Here is a 14,594-nt window from a genome sequence, read left to right on the forward strand (position 1 = left end):
GAAAAGATTCTCTTTTTCATAACTTATATCCACAAGAAATTTTTTGACGACAAGATTAAGCATTATATCCCTGACTTCAAGCGAGCCATTGATCATTTCTGTATTCATGCGGGCTTGAGAAGAACTTGGGGCTATTGCCAATAGACGTAGAGCCGTCAAGATCAACTTTGCATAGGTTTGGTAATACATCTTCGAGCTCTATTTGGTATGAGTTAGCCTATACAGAGGCGAAAGGTAGGATGAAGAAAGGAAACAAAGCTTGGCAGATTGCTTTAGGGTCAGGGTTTAAGTGTAACAGTGCCGTTTGGGTGGCCCTACGCAATGTCAACCCTTCGGTTAATAGTCCTTGGGAACATTGTGTTGCCAAGTACCCGGTTAAGCTTGATATTTGATTCTCTCAAAAGTTAATAAGGTTGATCATTAAGATGCATTATATTGGTTCAAATTTATATATCAATCAGTCCTCTACTTGTTTATCTTTCTTTATGATTCGATGGTGTGGTTACGTACGGTCTCTCTTGTTCGTTATTATCAACTAAGACAGTTTAATAAATAAATAAAAACTCTTAAGCATCGGCATATTCATTTAAAACACATCAACTAAATCACTAACACAGAAATATTTCAAGTAAAAAGTTGTTGATGAAAAATCAGCCCATCTATATAATTCGTCAGTCTATGTGTTTAATATTTTTTAAAAAGAGAATATGATGATATTTTTGAGACATGAAACAACACGGTATTTATTCAAAAATGACAAATATATTTGTTAATTTAATAGTTTTGTGTTGCTTCTCGTTTATCTCAAATGCGTTAAATTTATGAAATTCGACACTGTTGACTTTTATCGTTTAAAGCAACTTAAGAGTGGAGATCTTAGTTATATTAATTAACCATTTCGAATTACCGATCGACAACATTACGTTTATGATGTCTTTCATCAACATGCACTCCACTTCTATTATGCCTAATACATATTGTTTTATGTTTGTTTTGTTTTCAAAGCAAAATGCAAAAGTATCGATTTAGTGGCAGCCGTTTAGGATTTTGAATATAAATATAAAGTTTATTTTGTGATTACATCTTTACTTTAAAGATTTTCTATTAGTAATTTAGTTGAAAATGTTATAAAGAATCAACATTGATTTTTTTTCTTAATTAATAAATTAATGATCAAGAGCTTTATATATAATGGATTGGCATATATTTAAGGGATAATTCCAACAGTTTACAACCAGCTATTACAAAACACACTCATCACACCCAAGTACAATCTACTCTATGCACGAGAGAGCCCTCCCAACTTGTGTGTATTCTACGGTTTCTCCTTTTGCCGAACTTGTGAAATAGGTCGATTGTAATCAATAATTGTAAGTTACATTAAATTTGGTTCGTCTATATGAATTATGCATGATTTAATGTGCCACACTCCTTATGGTCTAATAGGAGAACTTTTTCTACTAGAGACCTCTCCCAACTTGGGTACCCTACGGCTACGGTATCTCTTTTTGCCAAACTTGTCTAGTAGCCCGAATTTAAGTTACATGATTTTGTCAATAATTTGTCCCCAAACATTTAATCACGTGATTTGATGGTCTACACTACTTAATTACTTATTATGGTCTAACTAATAGAAAGTGAGTGTTATATGCTAACGGGACAAAGCGTACGTACCCCAAATTACAGGTCTCATGCATGTGACAAATGTGCGACATACGCTTGACTATATTTATTTGATGATTCGTGAATTTACTGTTCCAGAATATTTCATTGCATGATCTGAAATCTTCTATGGTAACAAGACCATTATTCCTTAACGAAACAATGAAACGTTCAAAAAAAGTTTAGCTGAAATAGCCTTTTTGGTTTTTAAATTTACTCAAATAACATGCTTTTATTCTTCATTTCTTAATTAGCATTGACAAAGAAAATAAATACACTGTTGAAAGAAACCTACCTCACATTAATTGTTATCACAGCTGTTTAACCCCTAAATATCAAGGTATTGGAAATGATTTCAAGTGATTTTAATTTAAAACATTTCAAGCTCGAGATCCCGTTATCATCTTTCGTAATCGACCATCTTCCAATTGAAGTCTAGTAAGCTTTGCACTACTTTTTGCTTAGGTCGATTGTTCTTTCTACGGTTTTATATCATTAAATTTCACTTGATTTTGCTAAAATTTTGTTTATGTCGGCCAATTTTGTTTATATCTAGTTATGGGTTTTTAGCTTGGTCTTAATAAATTAAGGTTCCCGCATTTCTTAAGCTCATATTTCCGATTTTATTTTACTTTATGCTCATCGCTTTCAAACTCTTATAAGAAACTATAATATTCTTGGTTTTGTAAAATTTGAGTTTGTCAAGAACAATATTTGTTCTTCGATTGAATGTGTCTCTTCCAGATGATCATAAGTCATTAATTACATACTCCCTCCGTTTCAAAATATATGATGTTTTAGAGAAGTTTGTTGTTTCATAATATAGGATGTTTTCAAATTTCAATGCAACTTTTAGATTAGCTTAGTATTTTATATTATGCAGTATTGTTTCTGATTGGTTGAACTTATTAAAAGTAAAGTCTTCTTAATCTGCGTGCTTTGCTTAAAACATCCTATATTTTGAAACGGAGGGAGTATAACATGTTTATAAATCAGGAATCTATTTAATTATAAACCAGTTAGGCCTTGCAGCTTTATTCTATAAAAGCATGTTTGTATATATGTCTTGCATGTATGTTACTTGTTGATACAATACGTTTTTATCATGATCAAAGGAAAATGGTTTCTCGATGGTCTCTGTGCCATGCGTTTAATTATCAACTTTCCTAAATTGCTTAATAATAAAGCAGTTCATAAACCGGAAAGAATAAAGATTCGATAAAAGTACTAAACCGGAAAAAAAAAAAATCTTCTCCTCTCTCTCTCTCAAAGCGCCGTTTCTACAGTAACCGTTCTTCGATCTCTATCAATTCCGACCGGCGCTGGCTTCTCCGGCGTCGGTCGGCTCTTTCTCCTTAATTCCGACGTTTATGATATGGGCGATTCAGATGATGATGCTTAAGCAAACTTCTGTTTTAATTTTCCTAATCATGCTTAGTCAAACTTTCGTGAGCTGCTATTTTCAAATAGTTCAAGTATAATTGTTGTATTGGGAAAAATCATCAATGATTATCTGGTAGTGATCGCCTGTGTTGGACCAAAAAAAGTTTACATCCATCCAATACAACACTCGCTTCTTTTCTAACGGACAGACATATCGGGATGTTATAACTCTTCACGCGTCCAAAACATGTATGTTATGTTTTGGTTAATTTTGTTAACTGGTTTGAACCAAGATGAACCGTTAAATCGATTTTACCATTATTAAATCGATATATTTTTTTTTTTAAACATAGAGAGCTAAACCCCAGTTCCCCCATCGTCTTCTTCTTCAGCTCTTCACACTTCTTCATCTCTTGAAGTTTCTAAACTCAGAATTATTGTAGAAGAACAGTTGGGTTTTGTTCCTCATGTCTAACACAATTCAAGGTATGTTCTAGAAACCCAAATCTCAAGGTTAGTTTTGAAGTAGTCCTTTCTTTTTTCAGTCAACATCAGATTTGAGATTTAAGCTGAAATATTTGGGCAATTGGATAATCTGAAAACTTGTTTCTCTCATGTATTTCCCCCTTGATGAATTCTTTCTATTGCCTTTGATGCTGTAGACTTTTCACTTCCTTAAGAAAACAACAGCACCAACCACAAGAAAGGGAAGCAAAAGAGCACCATCTAAACCAAGGAAAACGATTGTAACTAGCAGATCGAAAGGTAAAGCAACAAAGAAAGCACAACCAACTGGTTCAACTCTGATTCCAGAATCATCTCCACAAGAAAAAATGCCATGGAAAGAATGGGGAACAAAGATGGTTAAAAGTGACAACTATAGGGTTGCATGTCAAAGAGCTGTTGTCGTACCGACACTCTACTCTGATGATTTCACTCTTGGTGCGTTGAGATCATGGATTTAACCTTCACTTTTAATCTAGTTTAGGATCAATCATGGATTTCATGGATTTAGAGACACAACCACCCCCAGGGCAACCACCTGATGATTTACCACAGCTGGAAACAGATTATAACATGCCTCCTCCACTTGCTCCAGAATGGAAAAGCTACAAATAGAAATTACAAGTCATAGGTAATATTTAAAGTTGATTACTTTGATTTCATTAAATAATTGTTTTCCTTTAAACTGTTGCACTAGCCTTGACCTGCATTTTAAATTGATTTGATGGTTTTCATTTTAAATCAAAACAGTTGTTATGATCGTTTTCCTTTAAATTATTTTCCTTCATATGATTGCTTTCATTTTGAATCAAACTCACAATCTCGTTTTGTCTTTCTCCTTCTCTTTCTCTCTTAGAAGCGACCAAAGACTCCCCCCCAAGAAATAGGCTGCTCGTCCTTTTAAAACGAGACTTAAGGTTTCCAAACTAAACCAAACTAAACCGATCGATTCTGAAACAAACCAAACAACCACCAATTTAGTGGTGTCGACCGACACCCTCCTTGGTGTCGATCGACACCCACCCAAAATTGGGTTTGGGATGTTACACATATGTAGCTTAGGGAGCTCCAAGATGGCTTAAATCACTTTTTGAATTAGAAGGAAGGAATTAAATTTATGTTTGTCTCTTGTTAACAGGTTTGACTCTGTTTAAATATCTTTTTTTAAATAAGAGGTTTGATAGACATATTTCCTTGTCTTTCTTCAGATATTTTCTAGTCCTAAGTTGACTTTCTTTTTTCCTCCCCTTCTCTTATCCTTTTTCTATCTTATCTCGCTATTTCCGATCTTTTTGTTTCTACTGTAGTAGATATTTTCTTCTTTGAAACTACTGTTGGGATAAACATTGCAGTAATTTTAGAATTTTTATAACATTTTTCTAGCCTTTCTTAACCCTTTCTCCTCCATATATAAATAACCCCTTCCAGAGATTTCAAAATTCATCGTCTTTCCTGCTTAGTGAGTCTAATGGAGAAAGATCTGTGGGATGAGCTTCCATATTTAGCATTAGGGAGAGACGATCTAGAGCTTTTAATTCGAAACTCATATTATGAAGAAGTCCAAACAAGTAATAAGTTAAGCTTGATCGCCAGACCACTTAATCCTATGGATCCGAATTTGTTTGAAGTGGCTGACAATCTACCTACAGTTTGGGGTCTATCATCATCAGTTCATGGCAGAGTCTTGGACGATCGCTTTACCTAGTTTCGATTTCAATCTGAAAGAGATTTAATATCAGTCCTACAATGTGAACCATGGAGATTTAATAGATGGTTTGTAACACTGCAAAGATGGGATGACTTACCAAGATTGGATTTCTTATCATCCATAGACCTTTGGATTCAAATCAGAGGTCAGCCTTTACACTATATCTCTGCAAACAGGGGCGGATACAGAGCATAGAGGGGTTGGGCACTTGCCCGACACTGATTTTTTCAAAAAAAAAATTTATATATAATTTAGATATATTAACTTTGACTCAACTAAATAGAAAAGTTGTTCCACCGTATGTATTAAAACAAAAAATTCTAAGACTCCAAACCAATTCCATAATTAATGTTTCAGCCCAAAATAATTAAACAGAAAAAGCCCATAAATATTTTCTTAGTTGTGCAATGATAGATTAGTCCTAGTAATCTATCGTTACTTTTTTGACAACGATAATAGGCATTGACCTACTTTCTTTCTTTCGACAACTAAATTATTTTTCTGCTGTTACTTTTTTGGCTTTTCCTTAGTTCTCAAGCCATTAAACATGTCCACCGTAAGTACTTTCTTATTAATTTATATTGAAATTGCAGTAGAAGAAATTAAATTTTGTTCACTTTTAGATGAAATCTTGTTCGTTCGTTGTTTATAACTTTGTAAGGCATGTTTGCTGTCTATTATATGATAATTCATTGATATACTAAATTTGTAATCTAAACTTCGTTTTTACTATGTTAATAATTTAATATAATCGTGTTTCTGTTAGATACCAATTCATAGTTATTTCAAAGAAAGTTTGAAGCAACATCTGAAAAAGCTCTTGTAGATCTGCCTTGGGATCCAGCAGATAGAAAAAGAATATTGGAGTATCATCCTAATGAAAGAGATGAGGTAAGACGAAAATATTTGATTAGAAGTCCTTGTCAACCTAGAGGTCATGATTTTCCTAAAACACTATCAGGAGAAAAGTTAAGAAGATTCAATCCAGAATGGTTTGATCTTTATAGCAGTTAGTTGGAATACAATGTGAAAATAGACAAAGCTTATTGTTTGTTTTGCTACTTGTTTAGTGATTACACAGAAAATAAAGGTGGAAGTGATGCATTTGTTACAAAAGGATTTAATACTTGGAAAAGTCCCCAGAGTTTAAGAGATCATGTGGGATCGTTGAATAGCTTTCACAATAATGCATTAAAAAATGATGATGCTTTAATGAAGCAAAGTCAATCAATTGTTCATGCTTTTTATAAGCAAGATAACATAGTCAAAAATGAATACAAAATCAGATTGAATGCTTCAATTGATTGTTGTTGATATTTACTATGACAAGAATTGCCTTTTAGAGGTCATGATGAGTCAATGGAATCAGCTAATAGGGGGAATTTTTTAGAGCTTGTGAAATATACTGCAGGACAGAATGAGCTAGTAAGCAAAGTTGTGTTAGAGAATGCTCCAAAAAATAATCAGATGATATGTCCTGAAATTCAGAAAGATATAGTGTATTGCTTTGCAGAGGAAGTTATTAGATTTATAATTCAAGAAGTTGATCATGATGTATATTGCTTGTTGGTGGATGAATCTACAGATGTTTCTGATGAAGAACAAATGGCAGTGGTTTTTCGTTTTGTTGATAAACATGGGACAGTCAAAGAAAGATTTATTGGTCTTGTCCGTGTTAAAGAAACAACTTCTGCATCTCTGAAATGTGCTATTGATTCATTGTTTGCCAAACATGGTTTGAGTATGAAACAATTAAGAGGACAGGGCTACGATGGAGCAAGTAATATGAAAGGTGAATTCAATGGGTTAAGATCTCTGATTTTGAGAGAAAATAGTTCTGCTTATTATATCCATTGTTTTGCTCATCAGCTTCAGTTAGTCGTCGTGGCAGTTGCTAAAAAGCATTTTGAAGTTGGAGACTTCTTTGATATGATTTCTGTTTTGGTAAATGTGGTTGGAGCTTCTTGTAAGAGAAAGGATATGATTCGAGAAGAATATCGAAAAAGAATCGAGGAAGGAATCAGCCTAGGTGAAATTAAGACAGGAAAATGATTGAATCAAGAATTCTCACTGCAGAGACCCGATAATACTCGTTGGGATTCTCACTACACAACATTACTGCGGGTGGTTGATTTATTTTCTATTATCATTAAAGTACTTGAGTATATCGAAAAGGATGGTTCTGATAGTACCAAAAGACGACAAGCTAATGGTCTTCTTAAGTACTTTAATACCTTTGATTTTGTGTTCTACCTGCAATTGATGTTGATTATCCTTGGTCTCATGAAGTTTATCAGTGGCTTTACAAAGGAAAGACCGAGACATTTTGAATGCTATGAGCCTAGTGAAATCCACCAAGCAGCAATTATGCAAGCTCCGAGATGATGGATGAGATTCTCTTCTTACTAAAGTTTTTGCTTTTTGTGAGAATCATGACACTGAGTTGCTCATTATGGATGCCGAAATTGTTGACCCAAGAAAGCCAAGAAAAAGAAGCAACATGACCAACTTGCATCATTATCAAGTGGAGTGCTTTTACACTGTATTGGATATGCAAATTCAGGAGTTTAATGATTGTTTTGATGAGGTAAACACTGAATTACTTGGTTGTGTTGCTTCTTAAGTCCTATGGATTCGTTTCATGAGTTTGATCCGTTGAAGGTTATGAGATTATCTGAGTTTTATCCCGAAGATTTTACTTATGTCGATCTAATATCACTTGAACACCAACTTGGTTTGTACATCGATAATATCCGGGAAGATGAAAGATTTGCTAGTTTGAAGAGTCTGGGGGATCTTGCACATGTGATGGTAGAGACAATGAAATATCTTTCGCATCCTCAGGTTTATCGACTTCTGAAGCTAGTTTTGACTTTACCTATAGCCACCGCAACGGTTGAAAGATGTTTTTCTGCAATGAACATTGTGAAGACTAGTTTGCGCAATCGTATTGGTGATCAGTTTCTAAATAATTGTTTAGTTTCTTTTATTGAAAAGAAATTATTTGATAAGGTGACAAATGAAGTAGTGATGAAAAGGTTTCAGGATATGAAAGAACGTAGGATAACTTTATAGATATGTTTTGTTGTAAAACTTATTATTATTATTTTTTTTGACAACGACTTATTTTCATATTGTTATAATTTTTTCTTTTAAAAAATTAATGTTATTTTGTACCCTGGGTTAAAATATGTTCTGGATCCGCCACTGTCTGCAAAAACCATCTACAGTATAGCTAGATCCCTAGGTGGAATTGTGAAGCTTGACTATGAAGATTCAGTTAGAAACCAAGTTTCATTCATCAGAGTGAAAATCCAGGTTTCTATAACGGATCGCTTCAGGTTTTTTAGAAGGACGAGATTTCAGTCATAGATCTATGCTTGGATTCCAGTATGAGAAGATGGAAAAAATATGTATGAACTGTTGCAGAATCATGCACCCTACCTCTAGGTGTCCCTTTGAACCTATAAATCTAATCCCTTCATAATCAAGGTAATCAAGCTCATCAAAGGAGAAATGAAGAGCTATAAGAGTCAGATTCCGCTCCTATTTCACAACCATCAAGCCATGACACTCAAGTCCTTGTTATCAAAGAGGTGATTCAGGAGATCCATGAACCTCATCCTAAAAAGAAATCAGGTCGTTACTTTGCCATAGCCTTTCCTCATTTTGATATTTTGGGAAAAGAGGAGTTTACAAGGTCAAATTTAAATTGTGGGGATCTTCCCAAGTTTCAATCTAAATTTGAAGTAGAAGAATGTTCGAAAAGAAGGCTAGAGGTTAATCCAAAAAAAGAACTTCCAATGATGAAAAGATCAAGCTTGCCAAATCATGAAAGGGAGGTTAATCAACATCCTCCTAACCCTCCTTAAACACTCTACTTAGTTCTATCAAGAATAACTTTCTGGAGTGAATATTGTACTTTCAAAATAGGCATGATGGCCTTAGTTTTATGAATTCTTGGAGCTGCGTATAGCATCAATCTGGAAAGATTCAAACTATGCAGTAAAGCTAGATGACATATAATAGACTAGAATGAGGTGCGTTGACGTGAACTGCTTAGATGATTTGTACTTTACTGCATAGCTTGTAAGCTTTCATAACCTTTTGTTTAATCACTTTTGTTTTTCTTTGTGCTTACGTATAAACTGTATTGTCTTTTGTAAATGTACGTTAACAATAGCTATGCTATTGGGTTTTAATAAAATGTTCCTTTTGTGAAAAAAAAAAGACAAAAAATTGTAATATAAAGTATTTTAAAAGAAACTCTACAAAATTTGTAATATATAGTATTTCAATTGGAATATTCGGTTTTGGTTTTTTTTGCTTAGAGCTAGTTTAGATCTTCATAAACCACTTAAATCAAACTGGAACTGACAAAACCAAAATCAAACAAACTGAAGCAAACTAATCTGATTAGAGTATAATTAAAACTTTATGAAAATCAAATCAAACAAAACCCAAAAAATCGAAATCATAAAAAAAAAAAAAATCGAAATGCCCACCTAGTCCTGGGCGTTCGGGTATTCGGTTCGGTTCTGGATATATCTATTCGGTTCCGGGTATTTCGGATATAGGAGTTTAAGATCCATTCGGTTAATTTACTATTTCGGTTTGGGTTCGGTTCGGTATCGGTTATTTTCGGTTCGGTTCCGGGTATCCACAAAAATATAACTTTCTCTAAACTTGTTAAATTTAAATAAAAATGTGATGAAATTTTGTTAAATATATCTAAAATTTTCTGGATATTTTGGTTACTTGAAATATTTTAATATTTTGGTCTAAATTTATATGATATTGGTTCAGTTTTGGTTTCAATTTTTTAGTTTAAACGTTATTCCATTATTAATCTAAAAATGCATTGAGTTGTTAAAATATCTCGGTGGTCTAGTGGTTGCAACTTTCCTTCAATGCTGAGAGATCTCGGGTTCGAGTATCGAAAATAACAGTTTTAACATAAATTTAATTTTATTCAGGTATATTCGGATAACCGAATGGATATCGGTTCGGTTCGGTTAATAACCGATATCCATGGATACTTCAAACACTATCCATTCGGTTATTTCCCTCTAACCGAACCCAAACCGGAACCGAAATTTCGGTTCGGTTTCGGTTCGGTCCATTCGATTCGGTTAATCTGCCCAGGACTATGCCCACCATTGCAACTTACAAGCTTCTCCCCTAATAGAATGAGGTGCGTTAACATGGAAAAAAAAAAAAAACGCATTTATTAAAGTAAGATATCTCTTAAACTTTATGGACAAAGAAGATATTTACAACCTGACGACACACATAACAAAGAAAATAATATCTAGATATATATGTGATATATGTGTATGTACAGTTATTGTTGTGATATTATTGTTGCCCATTTGCATTAGACATGGTAGAGGAATGTACACGTCATTTCTCAACTAAAATAACTTTTAATCTTAAATTAAAAAATTCCAAAATAATTGTCATTCGTCGATGCAATACAAAATACGAGGTTTCTTTTTTAACACCTTCTTCTTTGTGTAGTACAAATAGAAGATTGTGTGTGTGAGAGAGATTTACATATCTTCTGCTCTTTCCGACAAAAAGCCCATCTCTTCTGTCTGATTATATTTTCTGAAGGTTCTTTTTTTTTTTCTTCATCAAGAAGATGATACTAATAAGTTTTTGTTAGGACTTTTTTTCTTTTTGATCTCTTCGGAGAATACAAGAAAAAAAAAAAATCGAACTTAGTTTTATTTCGTTGTTTGGACAGTGTACCTCCACGTATTCGTCTCTGGTAATAATAATCTCCATCACAAATTCTCTCTTATTTTCATTACTTTTTTTTTTTTTGTCTGATGATAAAGTTGTTCATCAATTGCATCGGTTTAACTGTAAGTATAATATGTGATTCTCTCACCTTTGATTGATGAAGCTTAGGTTCAATTTTCTTGTTTATTTCAGTTTTGAGATTTGTGTGAAATTTTGATGAAACTAATGTTGAGATGACTGTAAATAATCCACTTGTTTGATGAATTTTTGAATAGAAATGTAGATATTAGGGTGGAATCTATCAGCTTGATGATGCTCAAGTTTAGTGTTTTTGTTTGTTTTTGGATTATTAATTATGGTTGAAATAAATGATTTTTACTTCTCAGGTGGATTAGATTTAGGCCTCTCTACTGGAGAAGATCTGAAGGTACAATGTCTGAACAGGTTATGGTGTTGGGTAAAGGTAACAAAGGAATCAGCAAGACTTCCTCAGTTCATCCATACGAATCACCTTGGTTAGGTCGTTGGACTCAGATGGGTAATGAAGTAAAGTTTCATGATCAGAGTGATGGTGTTGAGTCCAAGTGTTGTAAGGTGTTGATTAGGCCTGAAGATGGTAATGTTAAAAAGAATCATGGAGTCGAGGTACTGCCGTTTCCTATGTTTAAGGTTTCTCATAAGAAAGAAAGCACGAAACCGAAGCTTCAAGCTTCAACGAAACAGTCTTTCTACGAAGATGTGGGTTCGAGCTCGAAATCTATGGCTAATAGAATGCCTTGGATGTATCCACAAGGAGAGAAATACAGTCCTGATTTCCCAATTCAAGAAAAGACTACACAAAACTTGCTAGAGTTGATAAGACCAGTGAGGATTTACGCAACAGTTGACTCGGTTAACCTGCCAGAAGAAGATGGTCATCAGCTATTCAAGGGCTCGACGGTTTCCATGAAACTGAAAGGGAAGATTGTTGGTGGGTACCTTGATCTGTTTCCTAATCTTGACCACTGCCATAATAAAGGAGGAGCAAGGCTTGAATCTCTTGAAAGCTCAAAGAATACTGAAGAAGAAGATGGGCCAAGAAATAATGAATCATCGGCTGAGACTGATATCTTAGAGATGGATAAACTTCAGACGATACATCTTTCTGGTATAGTGACACCTTAAGGATACACCTACTTGCTCTCTGTATCTTTTTCATACTTTTCTGATTCTCTTTCGTCATGACAGGCTCCATTTCTTCATCAACTAAGGTAAGAAAAGACGATTCAGGCATTCCAAGGAATGAAATACCTGACATGAATGAAGAACCGCCTCTGGTTCTCGATAGAGAGAATTCAGTAGAAGGGTATCAGGGAGAGACAAGCAACTCGGCTACTCAAAGTATGAATGCAGAACATTTCCTGTTCAGAGAGTGCAAACGTGTGAGATTGGAAACAGAAGCGGAACCAAGCAGTAGATGGGTCAAGCGTCTGAAGACAAACGCCTCGGATTCTAGCGGACATGATGAAACCAAGAGCCTGATGAATATTAAAGAAGCATCACCAGGCCAAAAAGGGAACAACAACCTATTCCTTGAGATCATGAAATCTGGAATCAACAATCTCCAACCAAGAAATCAAGAACCTGTCATTTCACAAATCAAGAATCTAAACCAGGGAGTAGGAGAAGAAGATATTACGCTTCTGCATCCATGGATCCAGAGATGGTGCAAGAAGAAAGCTACATTGACAGATCAACTAGGAGGGCAAGAAGCTAGCTTTGAGCCAGAGAACCAAAAAGAGATCGAGAAGAAGCATTTTCCAAGTATTGCAGCCATGGCACTGATGGGTAAGGCTCTGAGCGGTTTAAACCCCTATGCTCTCAGAAAGACCGACTCTCTCATGGTCTGGAACGCTCGGGATTTGAGGTAGAAAATCAAATCATCATCCTGATCTTCCTTGTTTATCATTACATCGTAGAGACAAGAACAAGAGAGCAAGCTTGCTACAATCAAATTCGTGTAAGATTTTGACAGGTTCCTCTACAAGTGTCAGTGTGACTATTCTTATAATAGTTTCAGCAATGTATGAATATACCTATTTGCATCATAAACCTTCTTTGTCAATCGCTACAGCACCACTATTCTGATTTGTAACTGGTTGTAAGTAAACCCATTCTCTGAAAATGTTGATTGAAGGAAATGGATCACAACATCTAAACATTTAGAACATAATGAAAGGAAACTTAGTTGTGGGTAGCCCTAGTGTAAATCTTCTGGCTACAGTTAGTAGAGACCATCTTGATCATTCCCTTAGCCATCAAATCTCTGATTGCTTTCCTAGCAAGCGATCCATTGATCTGCATAACACAAACACACACACATCTCATCAAATCTCATCAGGTCACAAACAGTAAAACAATTAATAGAACCTACAACAGCAAAAACCCATCAAGCTAGCACATCGTATAAGGAGAGCTAATCTAACAAAAAAAAAGTTTGAAACTTTATCCGAAGACGGTCATAGAGAATAGGAGTGATCAGGTTGAACTCCGGAACTTCAGAGATAAGCTTGTCGTAAGTTGCTTGATCGAAAATAACCATGGATGCTGTTAACCTTTTCCTTTTGCTTTCCCTTGCTCCACTTCTGTTGAATTCCAAGAAATTAATGACTGATATGCTCAAATTGTAATACCCTAAAAGTACTAACAGACTTGCAGTTGTAATACTTTAGGGGTCGAATCCACAGAGACTCTAGTTCACACAATAGACTTATTATTTTTTTAATTATGCTAAATCAAAATATTAAACTAAAAGACAATGCAAAAACAGAATTTAAAAGTGTTGTAAATTCAAAGGATCAAAGAGCTAAGCCTAGGGAAATTCTTAGGAATTTATGGGATATTAAATCAATCAAATAATTAGGATTCAATCAATTAAATATCAGATCTAGAACTCTAAACACACTTGTAAAATAAATCAGTTCTCACTGCAAATATTATCTAAATTTAAAACCAGAAAATTCAAATCTCTTTGCAAAATTCAAGGTTAAAAATCAGCTTTAAAAACAACTTTAGATTGTTCACAAAATTATTAAATCAAATCTCTTTGCAAGAAATAATTTTGTTCATCAAAAGGTTTAATCAGGAAAATCAATTATTTTCTCATATCAATTTATTTTCCTAAGTTATTAATTCTAGGTGATCAATCAAGAATCAATATGAAGAACAACCTAAGATGAAGATCATAGAAGATAATGAATCCTAAAATTAACAGATCTAATAAACCATAAAAACCTTATGAAAAACCCTAAACCTAACAAGCAAACTACTCAGACATGTTTAATAAAGCACAAAACATCTTTCTGAATAATAAGCAATTGATATTAAGAAGTAAGAAAGGGAGTTCAAGAATCTTCTCTCTACAGATGAAATCAGATCTATCTCTCCAAAGCTCTCAATATCTCTTCTGGTTGCAGAATAAAACTTAGGTCTAAACAATGACTAATAAAATCCTATAAATACTCTAAAACACGTCTTGGGCCTTAATTGCAAATAAGGAAAACTTGGGCTTATTTTGTAATTCTTCTAAAGCTTGTGGAGACAACTTCCG

The 14,594-nt window shown here is 34.2% G+C and overlaps 2 protein-coding genes across 4 annotated transcripts in view; both read left to right on the top strand.

Annotated features, from left to right (window-relative positions):
• Positions 1 to 392, top strand: part of LOC104747428 (3-ketoacyl-CoA synthase 18-like) — a 2,570-nt gene extending 2,178 nt beyond the window's left edge. Inside the window, exon 2 of the mRNA XM_019236446.1 lies at positions 109 to 392. Within this exon, the coding sequence (XP_019091991.1) occupies positions 109 to 392 (284 nt within the window). The remainder of the gene's footprint in view (positions 1 to 108) is intronic.
• Positions 10,737 to 13,199, top strand: LOC104747429 (F-box protein At2g16365-like). Of its 3 annotated transcripts, none has more exons than XM_010469056.2 (3): positions 10,737 to 11,030; positions 11,392 to 12,152; positions 12,233 to 13,199. In XM_010469056.2, exons 2-3 carry the CDS (start codon positions 11,438 to 11,440, stop codon positions 12,913 to 12,915), a joined length of 1,398 nt encoding a protein of 465 aa, XP_010467358.1. In that variant the 5' UTR covers positions 10,737 to 11,030; positions 11,392 to 11,437; the 3' UTR covers positions 12,916 to 13,199. The 3 variants fall into 3 exon arrangements, with proteins under 3 accessions (XP_010467358.1, XP_010467359.1, XP_010467357.1); XM_010469057.1 differs by lacking the exon at positions 10,737 to 11,030 and adding an exon at positions 11,037 to 11,127; XM_010469055.2 differs by lacking the exon at positions 10,737 to 11,030 and adding an exon at positions 11,130 to 11,173.

This window comes from Camelina sativa, chromosome 15, assembly GCF_000633955.1.
Source record: "Camelina sativa cultivar DH55 chromosome 15, Cs, whole genome shotgun sequence".
NCBI lineage: Eukaryota > Viridiplantae > Streptophyta > Magnoliopsida > Brassicales > Brassicaceae > Camelina > Camelina sativa.